General features: G+C 44.0%; 1 protein-coding gene across 3 annotated transcripts in view; it reads left to right on the forward strand.

Moving 5' to 3' along the window:
- Positions 1–24,429, forward strand: part of ptprk (protein tyrosine phosphatase receptor type K) — an 877,717-nt gene that overhangs the window by 698,491 nt on the left and 154,797 nt on the right. For 2 of the 3 annotated variants that reach the window (XM_072499225.1, XM_072499226.1), the window contains one exon: positions 3,178–3,338. In XM_072499225.1, the coding sequence (XP_072355326.1) occupies positions 3,178–3,338 (161 nt within the window). Of the gene's footprint in view, positions 1–3,177; positions 3,339–21,988; positions 22,025–24,429 lie in introns of all 3 variants that reach the window. The other variant, XM_072499228.1, reaches the window with a different exon arrangement.

Raw genomic sequence — 24,429 nt, forward strand, 5'->3', positions numbered from 1 at the left:
TTGTCAAATGCAGAGCTTTGACAGAGAGTCATTGGACTCAAGACGTTAGCTCTTTTCTCTCCCTACAGATGCTGCCAGACCTGCTGAGATTTTCCAGCATTTTATCTTTCGTTTCAGATTCCAGCATCCGCAGTAATTTTCTTTTATTTAATGTATTCCGGACTTTTCCCAACTTGCTATTTCCTGTCTGAACCTTTTTTAGAAAATCCTATCAAGGGTGCACTCGCTCCCAGGGCAGCGTTTGTTCCTGATGCTCCTGCCTCCTCTGTCAAACTGTCTATCAGTTGCATTCTAGCATATGCCATTCTTGTGTTTGCTTTTACTTACTATACAACCTGGGGTGTTGTTCTGCTATAAACCTCGTGATGGAGTCCTCAATCAAAGTTCATGGTACTCTCCTCCTTTTTTCTTGATGGCATTCTATCACTTCCCGTCTCTGCACAGTTTGTTTTCGAACCTGCACAGTTATTATCAACTTATTTACATACAGTTTCCTTTTGAGGTTTGACTTCCCAGTGCAGCTTCGGCTACTGTCTTTTCCAACTGTAGCCCACCAGCACAGCTCTACCTCCTTAACCTATTTAGGGGTCTGGCCTCCGTACACAGCTCTTCCTCCTCAGCTTCACCTCCTGTCCTGTCTCCTTTTAGATTCCTTTGTTACTCGACTGGACTGTCCTGGGCAAGCTTGCTGCACTAACAGGGTGGTAAATGAAATATAATCACCCAGTTTGAGGAGCCTTGCCAAAGATCTAGTACGAATATCCTGCAACTGTGCAAATTGTTGTGGTGAACTTCTTTCAACTAACCACAGGAGACCCAGGGACAGGTTACAATAATTTATTGATAATTCAAGCATGGAGGAAACTACAGCACAGAAACCTCTGGAGGAGCACTCTCCTCTGATACAGCCCTCATAGCTTTAACACAGCTCTAATACAGCAATCACAGAGAGAGCATTCTAAAACCACTCTCTCTACCAAGTCACAGATACAGACGGCTTATTCAATCAGTCAGTACACAGATCATTGAATTAAAATTCCGATGCATAGGTTTATTTATTTTTTTATACCTTGTTTTTTTTAAGAGTACCTAATTATTTTTTCCAATTAAGGGGCAATTTAATGTGGCCAATCTACCTAACCTGCACATCTTTGGGTTCTGAAACCCACACACAATGTGCAAACTCCACACAGACAGTGACCCTGGGCGGGATTGAACTCGGGTCCTCAACGCCATAGACAGCAGTGCTAACCATTGCGCCACCATGCCACCCATTGGTTTATTATTTAACCTTCGCCCAAAAGCTTATTTGTAATCTTCTAGATTCAACTGTCTGTACTTCTAAAATGTAATCAACCTTGCTGGCGAGTTCTGGTGATCTCCCGTCCTTCAGATCGAGCATTGGACTAGCATATGCTTTTACTCTAATGCAGTGGTGTTAGATCTACTCCCTCTTTTACTCAACCTATTAATTCACTCTTTCAGCTCTGTAGGCTTTTTTTCTCCAAAAAACTAACTTGTTTATAGATTCCCATTTATCATTCTGTAATCAAATAACTCACTCCATTAATCAGATCATTGATGAGAGCAATCAAGCAGCAACTAGAGTCAAAGTCAAAACTCTGACTGTCCACAACCACTTAAAAAAGAAAATGAAGTCAAAAGCAGGATTGAAACTGATCAAAATTGCAGGAATTATATTCAGCACTTTTTCATATTAAGGTAAATGACTATCCAACTTCAATTAAGATGTAACAGGCTTCATTTTAAGTAATTTTATCTCTTATAAAGTCCAAGCTTTAATACATTGGAAAAAATGTTGGAATTGTGTCATGCAAACTAACTGGAGTCAATTGTGTTTTGGGGGGCACAACTGCTCATTTAACTCAAATTCAAAGATCATCCAGTCATAAAATAAAGTGAAAGCTGTATTCCCAAATCTAACCGTTCATCAGAAACCACACACAGACTAGATTGTGGAAGCAAACTTATGTTCTGTGAGTTGTGCAAAACAATTGTTAGATCTATATTCCTGTCAAGATGGAGATTGATCAATTTTGTTAGGTGGGGTTATCAAGGAATATGAAATAAATGTGGGGAATTGAGATACAGATCAGCCATGATCTAATTAAATGGTATAACAAGCTTGAGAGGCCGAATGGATAACTCCTGTTCCAATGTTATTTCACTCTTTGGATATGTGTATCTGTTGATTAGTAGCATTTGCAAAAGAGCTTTCTCTCACCAGTGATATATCTATATATTGTGATTTTTAAAAAAAAAAAATTTTAAAAGATGTTTTTGCAGATATTGTTTCATTTTATCAGGTATCTGACCATTAATTGGATTATTATATTACCATGAAATAGAAAAGAAAGACAAATCTTGCATTTATAAAGCTCCTTTCAGTGGCAGTTATAGCTTAATAGATAGCACATATGGCAGCACGGTGGTGCCGTGGTTAGCACTGCTGCCTCACGGCACCGAGGTCCCAGGTTCGACCCCGGCTCTGGGCCACCTACCGTGTGGAGTTTACACATTCTCCCCGTGTTTGCGTGGGTTTTGCCTCCTCAACCCACAGATATGCAGGCTAGGTGGATTGGCCACGCTAAATTGCCCCTTAATTGGAAAAAATGAATTGGGTACTCAAAATTTATATTAAAAAAACAAGTAGCACTCTCCCCTCTGGGGGAGAAGGTTATGGGATTAAGTCCCACTCTGGGACTTGAGCACAAAAATCTAAGGTGAAACTGCAGTGCTGAGAGACTGCTGCACTGTTGGAGGTAGTGTCTTTGCATGAGATATTAAACCGAGGCCCTGTTTGTCCTTTCAAGGGGACATAATAAAGGATCCCTTGACACTTGCACAATAGAGTGGGGAGTTAGCCCTGGTGTCTTGGCTAGAATTTATCTATCAATGAATATTACAATAACAGATAATTGGGACATTATCATGTTGCTATGGCAGGTGCTACATGAATGCAAGTCTGTTTTTCACAACCCCAGGATATCCCAAAGCACTTTTTCAGGCATTCCTGTGTCTTGATTTTGCAATGTTCTCTCTAAAAGATGGAAATCTTTCTCCTCAAAAGAAATCAATGTTATGCCTAGCCATTTGCCATATTAAAATTCTGCATCAAGAATATTTAATCAAACAATTTGCTTTTGTGGATTGCAGTAAACTTGCAAAGAAGCGTAAGGATGTAGTTGGAAATACTCGACAAGAGATGACTCATATGGTGAATGCAATGGACAGGAGCTATGCTGATCAAAGCACACTTCATGCTGATGAACCCCTTTCTATCAACTTTATGGACTCGCACAACTTCAGTCCCAGATGTAAGTGTTATAGAGTTCATTAAATTGTTGTAAAACACATCTTTAAAAAGGTAAAAGCACAACACTACAGATTCTGGAAATCCGAAATAAGAACAGAAAATGCTGGAAAAATTCAGTTGGTCTGGCAGAACCTCTGGAGGGAGAAACAGAGTTGATGTTTCAAGCCCATGTGACCCTTCTTCAGAGCACTTCATAATTGGTATAGCTTTTTTATTTTGAAGCTCCAAAAACATAAATCTGGTTTGGAAACACTTCTTGCCAAAGCTTATGAGTGGTCAAATGATATGATTATGCAGACTGAAAACTGAGCACATGCCTTTTCAATCTGGCAGATTCAAAGTGGAATCAAGCAGCAGGGTGGCCAAAGAAGGTGCACACATCAGGGCTGGAATTCTCTAGCCGTTGGGGTTCTCTGTTCCCACCAGTAGTGCATCCCCGCCTGCGGGTTTCCTGACGGCGTGGGGTGGCTTTGATGGGAAATCCCATTGCCGAGCAGCGGGAGTAGAAAATCCTGCCACCAGGGAACGGTGCGCGGCTTGGGGAACGGGAGAATCCAGCCCAGATATCGTGTGGTGTGACTATTGGGAGCCCAATAATTCCCAGGAAATTATTCCAATAACAAGATGGTGCACTCCAGCACTGACCCAACAGTCATCAGGACAGGACCAAATATCATGTGGCCACTAGGTACAAGTACCATTTAAGCCTGATCCAATTGCTGAAAGTCGAACACCTGCCTACCCATTAGCAGGTCTATCCGGGACCCAAACCACCCTCGAGAGTGATCAGCAAATGCTCCCTATTCTTTAAGAGTCCAGTAACTAGCTTACTTACTCTGAGCACCTGAATCCATCCCCGTCCCTAATGCACCAACATCCACATGCATCTGCTTCTATAATGGCCTTCAGTACTACACTCTTCTGAGTCAAGGAAGCAGGAACTCCAGCAGAGGAATTCGCATTTAATTGTTGCACCCAAAAACATCAGCCAACTCGCATTTACATGTTACCCTGACTTGTGTTGCAGCCAAAAATGGTGTCACCTTCCATGAACCCTGAACTTAAATCTACTTTCTGAAAAACTGATTATATGCGACATGAATATGTTACTTTGGTTGTAGCATCTACTGATGGCAATAGAATACACGCATAATTTATTCTCTGATTGAGCTTATGAAAAAACTTGCATTCATGTTCCTAGGATGTCCAAAAGGCCTATGCAGCCAATAATATTACTTTTGCAGTGCAGCCACTAATTTGTAGGCAAATGCACCATCAAGGGCGAAATTCTCCGGAAACGGCGCGATGTCCGCCGACTGGCGCCCAAAACGGCGCAAATCAGACTGGCATCGCGCCACCCCAAAGGTGCGGAATGCTTCGCATCTTTGGGGGCCGAGCCCCAACCTTAAAGGGGCTAGATTGGCGCCGGACTAATTTCCGCCCCGCCAGCTGGCGGAAAAGGCATTTGGTGCTCCGCCAGCTGGCGCGGAAATGACATCTCCGGGCGGCGCATGCGCAGGAGCGTCAGCGGCCGCTGACAGCATTCCCGCGCATGCGCAGTGGAGAGAGTCTCTTCCGCCTCCGCCTGGTGGAGACCGTGGCGGAGGCGGAAGGGAAAGAGTGCCCCCATGGCACAGGCCCGCCCGCGGATCGGTGGGCCCCGAACGCGGGCCAGGCCACCGTGGAGGCACCCCCCGGGGCCAGATGGCCCCGTGCCCCCCCCCCCCGGAGCCCGCCCGTGCCGCCTTGTCCCGCCGGTAAGGTAGGTGGTTTAATTTACGCCAGCGGGACAGGCATTTTAGCGGCAGGACTTGCCGGAGAATCGAGCGGGGGGGGGGGGGGGGGCTGCCAACTTGCGCGGCACGATACCCGCCCCCGCCGAATCTCCGGTGCCGCAGACTTCGGCAACCGGCGGGGGCGGGATTCACGCCAGCCCCCGGCGATTCTCCGACCCGGCGGGGGGGTCGGAGAATCTCGCCCCAGATTTGGACACAGCAAGGATTTAAAAACAGCATTATGTGGCATAACCAGTTTATCTGTATTTTCGTGCAGTTAGCTGAGAATTAATGTTGACTGAAACACCTGGGACACCATGGCAAATTTTGCATTTTTAAAAAATACATGTAGAGTACCCAAATCTTTTTTTCGAATTAAGGGGCAATTTAGCGTGACCAATCCACCTAGCCATCTTTGGTTGTGGGGGCGAAACCCACGCAGACACGGGGAGAATGTGCAAACTCCACACGGCAGAGCTGGGATCGACCCTGGGACCTCGGCGGCGTGAGGCAGCAATGCTAACATCTGCGCCACCGTGCTACCCTGGCATCTTTTGCATTAGTTGAACTGGCAGAAGTGGCTTTGGTTAAAAGATGGAACTTAGTTAAAATTGCCTCAATTCTATGCTTAACTTTGGGTCACCATATCAAAGTTGCGATTGGAATGGATGCACAAATAAACATGGGAATTAGCTTAATTAGTAAAAAAAAATGAAATGTTTTTGAACATTTATTTACATGTTTAAAATAATGTACAGGGTATGATAGGAGAGAAGCTTGTGGGATGTTCGCACCAAGAATTTGTCGGTCCTGGTCCTAGCATTTATATCAAGGTTGCACCTTCTGGTGTCTACTCGTGCTAACCCTGCCAGTATTTGCTGGTGAGCATTTTGATACCTACTTACCATGGTGCACCATTATGTGTGCATTTCCAACACCCACCTCTGAATTTTTGTTCCAGGAATTCCAATGCCCACCAAACCATAGCAACATTCCCCTCATGAAGGAAGCCGAATTACAAAAGAAAATAGGTAAAATCTGCCCGTCTTCAAGTCAGCAGGCCTGACCAGGATCCTACCACTTGAACCCGAGTGTGGAACAGGAACTCCTAACATAGGGAATACCTGACTCTCCAGCCATCATGTTCAGCGAGTGCAAGATAGGCAACAGTTCTGACCATTTTGAAAAAAATCCTGGTGTTGCTTTTAGACCAATCAAACTCGAGTTAAATGTTAACTTGGCAGTGCTACAGAGATGAACTTCAGTGGGCCTGTTTACCTTTTAAAAATTATTGATTATTCTTATTTTGTAGAATTATCATGTTTTAGAATGAATGATGGACTCTGCCTCCACCATGCTTTTCAGGCAGTGTGTTCCAGATTCCCGTCCTCCTCTGGGTAAAAAGGTTTTTCCTCATATCCCCTCTAAATTTCCTGCCCCTCATCTTAAATCCATGCCACCTGGTTGTTGATCCCTTCACCAAGGGAAACTGTTTGTTCCTGTCTACTCCAGCTATGCCCCTCATAATTTTATCAATCATGTCCCAGATCCACTCTCTCTTCATAACTAACACTCTCCAGCCCAGAAAGGATCCTGGTAAGTCACCTCTGCATCCTTTCAAGTGCCATTGCATTCCTCCTCTAATGTGGATTCCAGAACTGCACACAATATTCTAGTTGTGGTCGAACTAATGTTTTATAGAGTTCCAGCATAACCTATCTGCTCTTAAACTCTATGCCTCAGCTGATAAAGGCAAGTATACCATATGCCTTCTTAACCACTTTATCCACCTGCTCTACTATCTTAAGAGCCAGTGTGCATACACACCAAGGTCCCTCTGATCCACGGCAGGGTCCTGCAGTTTATCCTGTATTCGCTTGCATTGTTTGAACTGCCCAAGTGCATCACCTCACACTTATCTAGATTGAATTCAATTTGCCACTGATCAGCCCATCTGACCAGCCCGTCTGTATCCTCTTGTAATTGAAAGCTATCCTCCTCACTAATTGAAGGCTATCCACCCCACCAATTTTCGTATCATCTGCAAACTTACTAATCAACCCTCCTACGTTCATTTCTAAATCATTTATATAAAGCAGAAACAGCAAGGGCCCCAATACTGAACCCTGCAGGACCCACTGGACACAGGCTTCCAGTCAGAAAAACACCCCTCGACCATCACCCTCTTGCTTCCTGCCATTCGACCAATTTTGGATCCAATTGGCCAAATGTCCTTGGATCCCATGGGCTCTTAACTTTGCTATTAGTCTCCCATGTGGGACCTTATCAAAAGCCTTGCTGAAGTCCAAGTAGACTATGTGAAATACATTTCCTCATCTACACATCTGGTCACCTCTTCGAAACACTCAAATCAATTGGCCAAACATGACCTCCCCTAAACAAAGTCATGCCGATTGTCCTTGATTAATTCCTGCCTCTCCAAATGCAGATTAATTCTGATTCCCAAAATTGCTTCCAATAGTTTCCCCACAACTGAGGTTAGACTGAATGGCCTGTAATTTCTTGAATAATGGTACCATATTGGCCATCATCCAGTCCTCCGGCACCTCTCTTATGCCTAGGGAGGAATTGAAAATTATTGCCAGTGCCCCTGCTATTGACCCTGCCTCAAATGCATTTCATCTGGCCCAGGAAATTTGTCCACCTTTAAGCCTGCCAGATCACTCGCGCAGACACGGGGAGAACGTGCAGACTCCACACAATCAGTGACCCAAGCTGGGAATCGAACCGGGGTCCCTGGAGCCGTGAAATAACAGTGCTAACCACTATGCTACCATGCGTCATGAAAGACGTGCTTGTTCAGTGAATTGGACATTCTGAATTCTCCCTCTGTGCACCCGAACAGGCGTCGGAGTGTGGCGTTTGGGGGATTTTCACAGTAACCTCATTGCAGTGTTAATGTAAGCCTACTAGTGACACTAATAAAGATGATTCTTATTATTATTACCTCCTCTTTGTGCATGTTAATCTCTTTAATTTTATTACAGTCCTTCTCCCTGATTTCTATACCGACACTGTCCCCCTCATGACACTAAGTATTCATTTTGAACCCTGCCTATATCTTCTGGCTCCACACAAAAATTACCACTGTGGTCTTTAATGGGCCCTATCCTTTCCCTAGTTCTCCTATTACTCTTAATCTACATATAAAACAACTTAGAATTTTCCTTTACTTTACCTGCCAATGGCCTTTCATGTCCCCTTTTTGCTCTCCTAATTTTCTTTTTAAGTTTCCTTTTGCACATTCTACATGCCTCTAGGGCTTCTGCTGTATTGAGACCTCAATATCTGCCATTAAACCTCCCTTTTTCTCCTTTTCCCATGTTGTACATCCCTTGATATGCAGGGTTTACTGGATTTGTTGGCCCCAACCTTTCTCTTGATTGGAACTTGTTGGCCTGCACTCTCCCTATTTCCATCCCACTGTTCAGTCACAGATTTACCGAAAAATGTCTGCTCCCAGTCCACTCTGGCCAAATCATATCTGATCTTACTAAAATCAGCCTAATCAGTCCAAAGTTAAATAAAATTGGAAAAGTAACTGCGGTAGAAATGCAGAAAGATTACATCACATTTGTGACTGTATTCTGTTTACTTTTTGGATGTTTCTGGATGCGATATACCAAGCAATTATTTGTTCCTGCCACTGACGGGAGCTGATTCTAACCAGAATGTTTTCCAACCAACTGATGTGCATGTATCAAAGAAATACTGCTTACTCATATAATTACTTTACACTGAAAAACACACATTGCATGTTCAATCTTTCGTCTTAAGTAAAAACACAATGGCATTCCTCTCTGGCTCACCAGAATGCAATGTTTCTCCCTGTCATTAAACATTCTACAATATTTGATACATCATTTTCCTCCATTGCTTTTCTGTTGTCTGGCTCCCTGGGACTACATTTTTTTAAAATTGATGCTTAGGATGTTAGCTTTGTATTTATCGCCCATCTCTTATTCTCCTGAAAAGATGGTGGTGGGGATCCTCCTTCATATTGTTACAGGTGTGAGCTGATGGTGCTCCCACTGTGCTCTTGAGAAGGAGTTCTAGGATTTTGACCCAACAAGAATAAAGAAATAACAGGTTTATGTCTGAATCAGGGCAGTGTATCACTTGGAGAAACCTTGGATATTATTCCCGTGTACCTGCTGTCTTTGTCCGTCTAGAAAGTGAAGGGACAGATTTAATTGTTCTGAAGAAGTCATGCTAAGTTGCTACAATTCATCCTGTAAATAGCACACATTACAGCCAGCAATGAAGTTGGCTGTGTTCAGAATGATGAAGGAGGCATAAGCAAATTGTCCACTCCTGGATGGGGTTGACCTTCCTGAGTCTTATTGCAGTTGCACCCATCCAAACAAATGGAAAATATTTCATTAGACTCCTCAGTTTCCATATGTGTGCTGAAGAGACATTTTTCTCTCCTCCATTTCAATTGACCCCATAGTCATCTCTGTGCTGTTTGACTGATAGTCAGTCATGGAATAGAAATCTAGTTTCATTTTAAAATTGAGGAAAGCAAAGCCGTCATTTTTGGCCTTGCCATAAACTCTGCAAAACTCCCTTTTGGGTCCATGTGTTGAGTTCAAACTGCATCACAACACTGCTTACTTTATCTCTATGTTATCGGCATCCATTGTTGCATCAGCCTGACTGATGCTGAGGGCCTTAACAATGCATTTGTCACTTCGAGACTGGAGTTTTCCAACAGCTGATCTTCCACTGTCTGTAAAATCCAGCGCCTTCAGCAACCAGTTGTCCATGCTCAGATCCATTCATGTAACGCCACTGTCCCTTGATGGTTCCCTGATATCCCATACATTGGAAACAAATTATCATTATTTTCAAATAACTCAATGGGCTTGCCTTATGCTTCAACTTTACGTCCCCACCCACATCCGTTACTTTCCTGATTTTGGCCTACTTTACATCTCTCTTCACATGATCATTTGTGACAGATCATTCAGAAGACTCGAGCAACCGTGTCCTGTTTTCTTTTCTTCTAACACCATCTGCTCCAGTCTGTTCACCTTTAAAAGCTGTTTAAAATCCATCTTATCCACCAAATCTTTGTCAGGTAGCACTCCCAACAGGACTAAACATCCCCTCTTTAAAGCACCTTGTGTATTTTTTACCTTAAATCAGCTATAGAAATGAAAGTAGTTGCAGCTGTTTTAGTTTCAGGATGATTGTGCACAAATAATGTTGGAAATCCCCCTGAGATCACATACTTGAATGAATTGTATTTCCTAGCCTTGGTTATTTTTAAAGCTTAGTGGCTTTGCAATTGAGGTCCCTGAGACTGGAGAACAGATTTGATGAAATGCATGCGATTAGTGGTGGCAATGGATGGAAAATAATGTGCCACATTTGTTGAGGAAGGCCTGGTGGCATGGTGACACAGTGGTTGGCACTGCTGCCGCACAGTGCCAAGGGACCTGAGTTCAATTACTTGGGTGACTGTCTGTGTGGAGTTTGCACTTTATCCCGTGTCTGCGTGGGTTTCCTTCGGGTGCCCCGGTTTCCTCCCACAGTCCAAAAATGTGCAGGTTAGATGGATTGGGCATGATAAATTGCCCCTGAGTGTCCAAAGGTGTGTGGGTTAGGTGGGGTAATAAGGATGGGGTGGGGTAGTGGGCCTGGGTAGGGTGTTCTTTCCAAGGGTCATTGGAGACTTAATGGGCCTAACAACAATTCTATAGTTCTATTAAATGGCTCTGTGGCTTCTCACAATGGCTCAGTTACTTCAGTGATGAGCTGAACTATATAGATCAGGAAAATCCCGAGTTCAAGCATTGGTGAGTGCCACATCCGTTGACCTCAGCTGGGACAGCAATAAAGACATGCTGCAGTTGGCCTCAGCATTCCTGGAATAGGGAAGAGATAATGAAGAAGGGTTCCTCTGTCATTATTACCATTAACCTCTGGCCTGTTTCTGGACATCGATTGAAGACAGGATAAGACTGGCAGTAAGAGTGGACGTTTCCTGCGATTTCTCCTTAACAGTCAAGTTTCTCAGTAGAAGATTGAGAGCATGAGTGACATTTTTAATGTATTTGCTAAAGCTCTAGCAATCTATTGGTTGGAATTAGGTGGACGGCGAATGAAAGCATTGGAGAGGAATTAAATCTAGAGATGTATCATGTTTTGCGTTTTCTATTTATTCACATTGCAAGTTGATATTGCCTAACAAAGAAGTAAAACTGCTTTCATCAGCTAACGGCAGAGTTGGGGGATGAAAACAGAAAATTCTTTGAATCTTCAGGCCTGATAGCATCTTTGGAGTGGTGTTTTCAGATCAATGACCTTTCATCAGGAAGGTTATTGGATGCTGTATATAAAAATGAAATGGATCAGAATGTGAAATGCTAAATCTCAAATAACAGCAAGAGCATGTCACTCAGACACTACAACATGTGGCACCATTCATTCAGATCGTAGCTCAGTTGTACCTCCCACATAAAGATCCAAAGCAAATTCAGGAGAGATTACAATGGGTGGTACTCTGTCACGCTGATGTTAAAGCAGAATCCACAATATTTTTTTACAAACATTTTATTAAGGCATTTATGGTTTTATAACAAAAGATACAAATACAAATGTAAACATAGTTCAGTGCGTAACACATCCCTCCTTCCCACCGTTCCCGCCTAATCGAGACAAAAAAATAACCAAATTTCCCCCTACCCCCACCCCCTTAATGAATCTGCTGACAGTTTAGTTTTCCCTGAAGAAGTCGATAAACGGCTGCCACCTCCGAACGAATCCTAACGTTGATCCTCTCAGGGCGAACTTAATTTTCTCATGTCTGAGAAACCCAGCCATGCCACTAACCCATACCCCTGATTTTGGAGGCTTCGAGTCCCTCCATGCTAGTAATATCCGTCTCCAGGCTACCAAGGAGCAACGGTCAAAATGTCAGCCTCTCTCGCCTCCTGGACTCCCGAGTCTTCCCACACTCCAAAAATTGGCACCTCTGGACTCGGTGCCACCCTCGTTTTTAGTACCATGGACATGACATCCGAAAATCCCTGCCAGAATCCCCTCGGCTTTGGGCATGCCCAAAACATGTCAACATGGTTTGCAGGCCCTCCTGCACACTTCACACACCTGTCCTCTACTCCAAAAAACCTGCTCATCAGGCCACCCTCACTTGTGCCCGGTGGACCACGTTGAACTGTATCAGGCTGAGCCTGGCACATGATGAGGACATGCTGACTCTGCTCAGAGCATCCTCCCACAGGCCTACCTCGACCTCCTTACCCAGCTCATCTTCCCATTTACTCTTTAGCTCACCTATCTGGGTTTCCTCCCACTCCATAAGTTCTTTATATATTTCTGATGCCTTCCCCTCCCCCACCTCCGTTCTAGAAACTACTCTGTCCTGTATCTCCTGCGGCGGTAGAAGCGGAAAGGTCGAAACCTGCCTTTGCACAAATTTCCTTACCTGCAGATACCGAAACCCATCAATAAACAAATCCCCCAGCCTCTCAATCCCTGCTCTCTGCCACCTCCGAAACCCCCCATCCATCCTCCCCGGGACAAACCGGTGATTACCACAAATTGGAGCCCACACCGACGCTCCCTCCACTCCCATATGCTTCCGCCACTGCCCCCAAACTCTCAGGGCTGCCGCTACCACTGGGCTTGTGGAATACCGAGCTGGGGAGAACGACAGATGAGCCGTCACCAATGCCCCCAAACCTGTGCCCTTACATGAGACTGCCTCCAACTGCTCCCACACCGACCCCTCCCTCACAACCCACTTCCTAATCATGGCTATATTTGCCACCTCGTGTTAGTTCCTAAAGTTCGGCAGTGCCAGCTCCCCACACCCCCGGCTCTGCTCCAGCAGCGTTTTCTTTCTCGCTGGGTTTTACCCGCCCACACAAACCCAGATATCACCCTGTTCACCCGCTTAAAAATGGCCTTTGGTATAAAAATAGGGAGACACTGGGAAACGAAGAAAAATCTCAGGAGGACCTCAGGAGCATGTCCCACCTCTGAAAGTCGTCCTTCATTTGTTCAACTAAACGGGCTAGATTTAATTTATGTAGCTGCTCCCAACCCCGTGCCACCTGAATACCCAAGTAGCGAAAACTCCCTCCCACCACTTTAAACGGCAACTCCCCCGTCTCCTCTCCTACCCCCTCGCCTGGATCACAAAAACAGCAGTGGGGAGAGGGGACATCCTTGCCTTTTCCCTCGGTGCAGACTAAAGTAGTTCGAACTCACCCTGTTCGTCCGCACACTCGCCACCGGTGCCTGCTACAGTCAATAAAGCCCTGCCCAAACCCAAACCGTCCCAGGACCTCCCACAAATAATTCCATTCCACATCCATAGCGACCCCCCCCCCCCCTAACCTTGGAGGGCATCATGATCACATTCAGGAGCCTTCTAATATTGGCCGTTAGCTGCCTGCCTTTAACAAACCCTGTCTGGTCTTCCCCTATCACCCACGGAACACAATCCTCTATCCTCGAGGCCAGAATTTTGGCCAGCAATTTGGCATCGACATTCAGTCAGGAGATTGGTCCATATGACCCACATTGCCCTGGGTCCTTATCCTACTTCAGGATCAATTAAATCGAGGACTGTGACATTGTTGGGGGAGGAACACTCTGTTCCCTTGCCTCATTAAATACCCTCACCAACAGCGGGCCCAGCATCCCAGAGAACGTCTTGTAAAATTCCACTGGCAAGCCTCCCGGGGCCTTGCCTGACTGCATGGCCTCCAATCCCTCTACTACGTCTACAATCCCGATCGGGGCTCCCAACCCGTCCACCAACCCTTCCTTCGGAAACTTCAAGCCTTCCAAAAATCCCCTCCACCCCAACTGGGGGCTCCAACTCATACAAAGAACAAAGAACAAAGAACAAAGAAATGTACAGCACAGGAACAGGCCCTTCGGCCCTCCAAGCCCGTGCCGACCATGCTGCCTGACTAAACTACAATCTTCTACACTTCCTGGGTCCGTATCCCTCTATTCCCATCCTATTCGTGTATTTGTCAAGATGCCCCTTAAATGTCACTATCGTCCCTGCTTCCACCACCTCCTCCGGTAGCGAGTTCCAGGCACCCACTACCCTCTGCGTAAAAAACTTGCCTCGTACGTCTACTCTAAACCTTGCCCCTCTCACCTTAAACCTATGCCCCCTAGTAATTGACCCCTCTACCCTGGGGAAAAGCCTCTGACTATCCACTCTGTCTATGCCCCTCATAATTTTGTATACCTCTATCAGGTATCCCCTCAACCTCCTTCGTTCCAGTGAGAACAAACCGAGTTTATTCAACCGCTCCTCATAGCTAATGCCCTCCATACCAGGCAACATTCTGGTGGGCATTAGCCGACTGTAAAACTCCTTGAACACCCCATTCATCTCTGCTGGGTCTAGAATCGTGTTCCCCCCTCTGTCCTTAACTCTTCCTATATCTCTGGCCGCCTCCCTTTTCCTTAGCTGGTGTGCTGGCCATCTCACCATTCTCGCCTTCCTCAACTGCCCCACCGCCTTAGCTGTGGATATCAGACCAAACTCCATCGGCAGCTTCTGCCGCGCGTTCAACAGTCCCGCTTCCGGGGCTTCAGAATACCTTCTGTCCACCTGGAGTATCTCCCTAACCAATCTCTCCATCTCTGCCGGCTCCACCTTCTCCCTTTGAGTCCGTATTAAAATTAGCTCCCCCCTAACCACTGCCTTCTGCGCTTCCCATACCGTTGCTGCCAAAACTTCCCCCGTATCATTTGTCTCCAAATGGTTCTGGATGGCCTCCCTCACCCGCCCGCACACCCCCTCATCCGCGACCAGCCCTACATCCAATCTCCATTGCGGGAGCTGACCCCCCCCCCCCCTTGCTCACCTGTAAATCCACCCAATATGGGGCATGGTCTGACACAACAATCACCCAGCATTCGGCATCCCCCCCCCCCCCCCCCCCCCATCAATCCGGGAGTACACTTTGTGAACATGGAAGAAAAACGAAAACGCCTTCGCTCTTGGCCGTCCGAACCTCCAAGGATCTTACCCCCCCCCCCCCGCACACCATATGTTCCATAAACCTCTTTAGCTCCTTCGTTGCGGCTGGCACCCTCCCTGTCATTGATTTTGACTGACCCAATCTCGGATCAATGACAGTATTAAAATGCCCCACCCCCATAATCAACCTATGCAAGTCCAGGTCCGGAATCTTCCCCAATACACACCTCATAAACTCCGCCTTGGCCCAGTTTGGTGTGTAAATATTAACTAATACCACCGACATCCCCTCCAGTTTCCCACTCACTATAACATACCTACCCCCTGAGTCCGCCACTATATTCCCCACCTCAAATGATACCCGCTGTTTGATCAAGATCGCAACCCCCCTAGTATTAGAGTCTAGCCCCGAATGTAATACCTGTCTGACCCACCCCTTCCTCAGCCTAGTCTGATCCACTACACTCAGGTGTGTCTCCTGTAATGTTGCCACGTCTGCCTTCAACCTCTTCAAATGCGCGAGCCCTCTTGACCGGCCCATTCAGCCCTCTCATGTTCCATGTAATCAGCCTGGTCGAGGGGCACCCCCTGCCGATCAGCCATCACCCTCCTTAGGCCAGCCACCAGCTCATGTCCCGTGCCTCCTGAGGCCCACCCTCGGGCGCCCACCGTCATCGACCTCTAATTTTTCTCCCAGCGCCAGTCCCTCCCCTGTCAGCAGAACAATTCTCTCCTTCCCCCCCCACTCCCACCCCCACCACCAACAAAGCAATAATCCCAACCCCCCATACCAAACTGGTCACCTGCTCGCCCCCCACTGCGCTTCTGTGAGCTGGCCCACCCAGCTAGCCTGGTAACCCCTGCCCATGGTGCCAAGCTTCCTACACCCCACTGATCTCCCTCACTCCCACTCGAACATATGTATTCAAAACATAACAATCCCCAACAAACAAAAAGAAGATTCCACCCACCAACCCCCAACAAGAACAAAGTTAACCCACATACTGAGCAACGGCCCAAAAATTGGTACAAAAGTTCTACATACACAGCCCAAAAAGAAAATAAATTTAACAGCATAGGCACAGAATTACTCGCCCCCAAGTTCAATGTCCTCCATCACCTGCCAGTCCCGTCCTTAACAAAGTTCATCACCTCATCCGGCGATCCGAAATAAAGTTCTTGACCCTCGTAAGTGATCCACAAATGAGCTGGGTACAACATGTCGAACTTCACCCCCTTCTTGAAGAGGGCCGTTTCAACATTGTTGAAGCTCGCCCTTGTTTTGGCCAGTTCCGCACCCAAGTCCCAGTAAATGCACGTCTCATTATTTTCCCATTTACAGCTCCTCGTCTGCCTGGCCCAGCTCAAGATCTGTTCCTTGTCCAGGAAGCGGTGCATTCATACCACGATCGCCCTCGGTGGCTCCATCATCCGCGGCTTCCTCGCAAACGCTCTGTTGCCCTGTCTACCTCCAAGGGTTGAGTAAACGCATCTTCCCTTGGCAGCATCTCAAACATACGCCCCACATATGCCCCTCACATATGAGATTCCTCGATGCCCTCCAGGAGGCAAACGATACTCAGGTTCTGCCTGCACGACCTGTTCTCCAAATCCTCCACCTTCTCCTGCAGCCTTTTCTGGTGGTCCCTCATCAGCTCCATCTCCACCACCATCGCGGTTAGCTGGTCCTCGTGCTCAGCCACCGCCTCGTCCACCTTCTGGATCACCTGTCCCTGGGCTTCCAATCTTTACTCCACCCAGTCAATCCCTGTCTTAATCGGGTCCAGGTGCTCCAGTCTTTGCTTGGCGAAGCTCTCCTGAAGGAATTCCACCAGCTGCCAAAAATGTGGGATTTTGTTAAGGTAGAGTATCCATTTCGGTTGGCCTATTGTACAGTTTTGAATTAACTTGTGAAATTTGGAGCAAAATATGATCATCCAACCACATGCTCCAACACCTTACAGTTGATCATGTTATGAATATATAATCCATTCTCAGTGGAAGGACAGCCGATTGAGGAGCCAGGGTAAGCTCCTGCTGTTTAATAAAGAAAAACGCTCGGCTGCTTTATCCATCTGTTCTCATGCTATTTTGGTGCCTGGCTTCCTGGATTCTGGGGAACCTGACGGACCTGCGTTCACCAGAAACTGTTATATAAATACTGTGGCTACAAGACCAGCCAAGAGGCCATGAATTCTGCATGGAGTAATTCACCTCCTGACTCCCCAAAGCCTGTTCACCATCAGCAAGGCACAGGTATATTGGAATACTCTCTTGCCTGGATGAGTGCTGTTATGGGCCAGGGCTTAGAAACTCCAAAGTATTATGTAGTTCACCTGACCTACAACCTTTATGTTGAATTTGGCTAGGATGAGCACAAAAGCTGTCACTGCAGATGTGATTCATCAGACTTCCGAGACATTTGAATCAAAACAAGGTTTATTCTAAGAATGTAGTTAACAAATAAATATATATATATATATAAACACAGCAATTACAAACATAACGACACCACACAGCTACAGTAATCTATGTATATAACACTTAATGAATTCCCCCTTAGCTGTTCCAATTCAATAACAAAATCCAGTTAAACCAAAGCTTTTCAAGGGCATGGCCCAGCACACTATTCTCACTTGGATGGGACTGGTACTGTTCCTGAAATTCTGATCCAGTTCCAACCAGCCGATTCAAGCTCCTTCTGGAAAGCAACTATATCTTTAAAGTTACCAAGGCAGTTACCAATGGCCGTTTTACTGGAACAGCTTTCAAAATGAAAACAGGGAAAACGCTTATTTCTTCTTCTGCAGTCCAAAGCAGTCAAACTGAAACTGAAACCCCCTCCCACCTCATAGCTACAGCCCAATGTGCTACAAGTCAAATGATAAGAGACTAAACCTTTCTTAAAGGGTCACACAAGACCGTGCAGCTCCAAAAACACTCCAGAAGCTTTACGCCGGCAAGGGTAAAGGAACCTGATTGATTGGCACTGCATCCACAACCATTCACTCTCTTCACAGTGACAGGTGTGTGAACCATCTGCAAGATGTACTGCAGGAACTCACCATAGCTCCTTAGAAAGCACCTTTCAAATCCATGTCCTTTACCATCTGGAAGGGCAAGGGCAGCAGGCACTTAGAAACACAAACACCTCGAAGTGCCCCCCTGTGGCACGATAGTTGGCACTGCTGCCTCACGCGCCAGGGACCCAGATTCAATTCTGGTCTGTGTGGAGTTTGCAAGTTCTCCCTGTGTCTGCGTGGGTTCCTGCGGATGCTCCGGTTTCACTCCACAGTCCAAAGATGTGTAGAAAAGGTGGATTGGCATGCTTAATTGCCCCTTTGTGTCCAATTTGTTGTGTGGGGTTACTGGGATATGGGGATAGGGTGGGGGTGTGGGCTTAGTAGGGTGCCCTTTCAGAGTGTTGGTGCAGACTCTATAGGTTGAATGGTCTCCTTCACTGTAATAATTCTATGAAACCACTCAACAATTTTGAAAAATATGGCCATTACTTCACTGTTGCTGGGTCAAAATCCTGGAATTCCTTCTTTATAGCAGTGGAAGTCCTTCTTTACACCACATGGACTACAGTAGTTCAAGAAGGCAGCTAACTATCACCTTCTCAAGGGCAATTAGGGATAGGCAATAAATTCTGGCCCTCGACTAAAGTGTGGGAGCCCAGTTTAAACAACCTATCACTTGATTTATATAAATGACTGGGATGAAGGGTTGGTTGCCAAATTTGCTAATGTTGTAAAGATAGGTAGGAAACTAAGATGTGAAGAAGACTGAAGGAGGCTACAAAATGATATAGATAGGCTAAGTGAGTAGGCAAAGATCTGGCAAATAGAATACAATGTGGGAAAATGTGAAATGATTCTTTCATTTTGACTGAAAGAATAAAAATGCTTATTATCTAACTGCTGAGAGATTGCAGAGTTCTGAGACGCAGAGGGATCTGGGTATCCTTGTGCATAAATTGCTAAAGCTAGTATATATAGAGCAAGTAATTAGGAAAGCTAATAGAATGTTCTCATTTATTGCGAGGGAAATTGAACACAAAAGTGAGGAGGTTGTGCATCAATTATACAGAGTAGTAGTGAAGCCATACTGTGTACAGTATTGGTCTCCTTATTTAAAGAAGGCTGTATATGTCTTAGAAGCAGTTCAGAGAGGGTTTGGCAGACTAATACCTGGAATGGGCAGGTTGCCTGATGAGGAAAGGTTGGACAGGTTAGACTTGTAGCAGCTGGAGCTTCGAAGAGTAAGAGACAAATTAATTGGGGTCTTGATGATTTGGAGAAAATGTTTCCCCTTGAACTAGGGGTCACTGTTTAAAAATAAAGGGTCACCCATTTAAAACTGAGGTGAGGCATATTCTTTTCCCTGAGGGCCATAGTCTTTGGAATTTTCTTCCTGAAAAGGCCGAGGAAACAGTCTTCGAATATGTTTAAAATAGAGGTGGATACATTTTTGGTAAGCAAGGGGTGATCTTATTAAATGGTGGAGCAGGCTGGAGGAGCCGATTCAATTTGATAGCAATGGTGGTCAAATTTCAAAAAAGTAACTCATGCTTTGTGAAGTGCTTGTATCACTGCAACTGCCATTATGCCTTAACTGCCTTGGTTAGCTGGTTTAGTTTGAAGTTGCTTAAGTCAGAAAAAAGTGTATTGATGTATACAAAGTTTAAATGATGCTGCTTAAACCATAACTTTACTTTTATTAATTTAACTCTTTCATACTCATCCAATCTAGGAAAGTAATTATCAACAGTCATTACAAAAGCAACTGCCTATACTCTCCAATTTGTTAATAGGTCCCAAGTCCATGTTAATTTGTTAATGTTGACTAAGCTGGAAGTTGAGAAGACAGCCTTTCCTAAACAAACTTTAATCAGGAAAGAAAAATCTACAAGATGCATATTGCTGATAACGTTGCCACTGCCGGAAAGTGTGCTTGCCTCAATGTCAAGTGCAAATAGGATCAGTGTTTGGCTGAGATGCTCCCCATTGATGATGATGATGCCTATTGTGAAGGTTCATATTGGGGAAAGGTTGTGGTACAGGAAAACTGTTGGTACCTTCGTTTTGTGAGGGCCACGAAGAATCCAGCACAAGTTTGTAGAGTCAAAAAGAAAAGAACTTTATTTACGATAATGTATACACAGCAGCAGTACTTCACCACTGCTACCTACTCTAGTTGATACCACACTGGCCAGCTCTATTTATGCAGGTGAAACTGCTAATGATTTCCCTGCCCCACCCCCCTCTTTGGGGGGAGCTCATACACCCCAAGAAAAACCTAAAATACATTATGGTATAACCAATAGTCCCCAGCCAATAGTATTCAAACAGGTTATAACACTCACAATTGTTCATGCCTTCGGTGAGAGAGACATTTTTTTTCCAATTAAGAGGAAATTTAGCGTGGGCAATCCACGAACCCTGAATGTCTTTGGGTTGTTAGGGTGAGACCCACGCAGACACAGGGAGAATGTACAAACTCCACATGGACAGGATTGAACCCGGGTCCTCGGCACCGTGAGGCAGCAGTGCTAACCACTGTGCCACCATGCTGCATAAGAAGGCCCAAAGAATTGAGTAATGGGGAAGAAATTACATTTTGTAATTTTAAAATAGTATCTTTTCAATGATTTTCTTTTCAAATATTTGAAGGAGAAATGTGCTCTCCCATAATTTATACTCGTTTTTCCCAGCTAGAATTTTTCTAACTTTCTGTTCAATGGTGGAAAATATGAAAGAATCATTGAAACAAGAAGCGTGTTATATATGCTCTCACCACATGGCCTTCTGAACTATAATAATGACTAAGTGTGAAATATATCTGGAGAATGAGCTCTCTTCCCATTTTGTTTTAAACTAAAAAGTACATTTTAATGATAGAGATGGGTTGCTGCTGCTTTCTTCGGCTATAGACATTATACAAATGCATCATTCAAACTTTCCTATATCTTGAAATGGATCAAGAAACTGAATCTGAACATTTTAAGATACTGCCATTTGACCAGCATGCACATTATTTGTCGTCTTTTGTTAATGATATCCATCACTGATGTTTTCTGTCCAATGTTTAGATGGTATGGATGGTTGCAGGTAGTTGAGTTTCTAGTTTTATTATAGAGCTACGGGCTACCACTACCTCCTCTCACATGCTCCCTTTTTCTAGCATTTCAGTAAGTACAATGGGCTTCTTCTTTAATTATAGGTCATCAAAATGCAGTTAATGGTAGCAAAAGTGGATGAAAATCTCAGTTTCATATTATTGGACAGAAGATTTATTGTGTAACCTGATCTCTTCAAAAGATTACATGGTTTTACAAATCAATTACAGTACTCTACGAGACAACATAAATAAGAATGTATCAGAATCTAGTGGCATTGTATTAGAAAAAATGTGGAATACATTAATTTAAAACGGAGTTTTGTCTTTTTTGACAGTTCTTTGTCAATTCTATCAAGCAATTAAAAAACAAAGCTGAAACCAAAAGTCAATTGTGCTGTTGCAGCCTTAATAATTCTTTGGCTAATCTGTCTGATAATGAATACCTGTCTAGTTTCTAAATCAGCTGGATAATTGACCATCTGTCTGAATCCCATTAAAAGTCGACATTTTTCTTTTTGCTACTGCTTTTTAATACAAACAGGATTTTAGCAGAAAGCACTTCTGAATTTGATCTATGGATGCAAGCAGCTGTAATGCTGGTTTTTTTCATAAGATTATATTAAAGCCTGAAATAGTTGACCTGTAATTCTCTTTGCATTGAATTTCAGAAGTTTAAAATAATATGTCACTTCTATCATAAAATATAATTGATGCAGGTCTGTTTTTTTCATGAGATATGTTTTCCTACAGTGCCTAATGATCCACTTGTTCCGACTGCTGTGTTAGGTGAGGACTGAACCCTATATCCTCAACTGATGCATGACTTTGTGTGTTTTGCATGTTTAATAGCTATGTAAACAAGCTGTGTCTGTGTGTGTGTGTTTAATGGAGTAGAGAAGGCACTCTGCTTTTTTTAGTAGGAATGGTAGTTTCATGATGGAGAGAGTGAGAGGAGAAAAAGTAATACATTTATCAATCACATAGTTTTCTATCCAGCACTGGATTTTGGAAATATTTTTAGTCTACAGAAAATAAGCTCAGATGTTGCAAACAACCAAATATTTGAAATAGTGTAGATATCTAAAATTGAATCTGCATGCAAAATAGGAATTTACCTGAACAGGATCAGGGAATGAGTGAAAAATAAATCACCCATTGGTACTTTAAAAATTCGAACAAAATTATTGTCATTTTTAAGACCTTTTTGAAATAAAATGTTTGACATAACATGCTGAAGAAATAAAAGTCAACATTTTTCCTCCGCTGATCTCTTCTCAGTTTTTAAAACTCAATTTCACTATCTTTCTCAATCACCGAGATACACATTAACCCTGTGTACCATTTTCATACTTCGCAAGACCTTCAATAGTGTGAATGCCACCCTAACATTTGCAAAAGAGCAAGGATATCTAGTATCCTATTGGATATTCTCTGACTAGCCGAGAGTTGGAAGTAGACATCTTGGTAGAATTGACACTCAATATCTCTTTGAAATTGAACTTCGATACAGTGAAGTTGAAAGATGGAAGCCCAGACAGTGAAATAGTCATGTCTGGAAATAACAACGGCAAGGGTGGGAGTTTCAGCACCAGAGGAGCTGAGACAGGGGCAGAGTCGAGCAATGTTTTGGAGGTGGAAGTAGGTGATCTTAGTGATGGCATGGATATGGGATTAGAAGTCAAATTAAATACCACGGTTGCAAACATTCTGGGTCAGGCGCAAATATTTACCAAGGAGGTAGCTGGAGTCCGGCTTGGGGATGACATTTGTGGCATTGACCAAAAACCATAGAATAATGTCTCCCTTTGTCCCACCTGTCGACATACCACAACATAATATATTTTTATTTCTGCTGTGCCTTTAAAGAAGACACCAAACAGGCTTTATTGTAAGTTTAAATGAAAATAAAGCATAAACATTTGTTTCTGACAACATTTTAAAATATATGCAACAAAGACCCATTCCTTATTCTTTCTCGCACACATACACACAGGCACACTCAAAAAGATGATTTCCAAAGACGTAACATGCACTTAACATGTAACTTACAAAAGTCAATATTACTCTGTTTCTCCAAGAAGACCGTCAAAAGTGTTGCAGGCCTTGAAATTTTCTTTCCATTCACTGAAGAAGAAGAAATGAAAGTCAAAGATTTCTGAGGATGAATTTACAAAGGGTCCATCAAGCAACAGTATATTTATGGCTTTTCCACTTGAAAGCTATGGTCAAGTTCCTCTAGTCAGAATAATAATCTGGACATATAAGAAAAGCTTCAAATTTCTGCTTATAGTATCGACTGAGGCAGAGTTCTTAAGGCAAGATGTAATGCCTCCTAGATCCTTGTCCCTGACAAATTGCCTGATTTGTCCTCGTGGACTAATAAGGTATTTCCAAATGTAAAATGGAAAGCCCCTAACAGCAGTGCTTTATGTTTTTTTCCTTTTTCCTCTGAGCATTTAGTAGGTCATAGAAAAGGATAATAATCCTTATTTTTATGGAAATTGAATGGCTGGGGTAGAATCTAAAATTTCATACTACAGGGAAGTTTAATGTTCAGATACAAACTACAATGGAATTTACTTCAATTTCCTACTTAATGCTGCTTCAATTGTGTGTTTTGCATTTCCCATGTTACATCTATCAACTCCATGTTGTTTTCCTGGTCAAAGAATGAGGGCTGTAATTCAGAACCACCCAATGCGTGGAATCGATTAGGAGTAATGCGCAAAATTAAAATGGCTGTGCAATTGTGAAATTTCATGAGGACAATTGTTTCAGCTGATTTTATTTTTAAGTCCTTTTCCTCCTTTCTATATCATGTCATGCGAGTTTACTTGAATTACATAGTGTATGATGAATGAATCAGATGGTTCAATCAGGAAGATCTGAGCCAAGGCCTCAATTCAAAGTTTATACTGAGTTAACATTCTCAACTATATGCATTTGGTCCTTGAGCCCCTATGTTTGCTAGCAGGGATGGTTTCTGTTTTGTTATGTTTCCTTTGGAACATAAGCGGCTTCCTTGTGTTGCATTTGTCAAGGAAGGTCGAGACGTGTAAATAACTTCAACTCATTTATTTGCACTATGTACACTTTTATAACTTGAGTTCGACACTACTGCTAATCCTATTGTAGCTACCTAAACTGACTAACCAGCTGCTGTCTTCCACGTGGTGGGTGTAATATTGAAT

The sequence above is a fragment of the Scyliorhinus torazame genome, chromosome 4 (assembly GCF_047496885.1).
Source record: "Scyliorhinus torazame isolate Kashiwa2021f chromosome 4, sScyTor2.1, whole genome shotgun sequence".
Classification (NCBI taxonomy): Eukaryota; Metazoa; Chordata; class Chondrichthyes; order Carcharhiniformes; family Scyliorhinidae; genus Scyliorhinus; species Scyliorhinus torazame.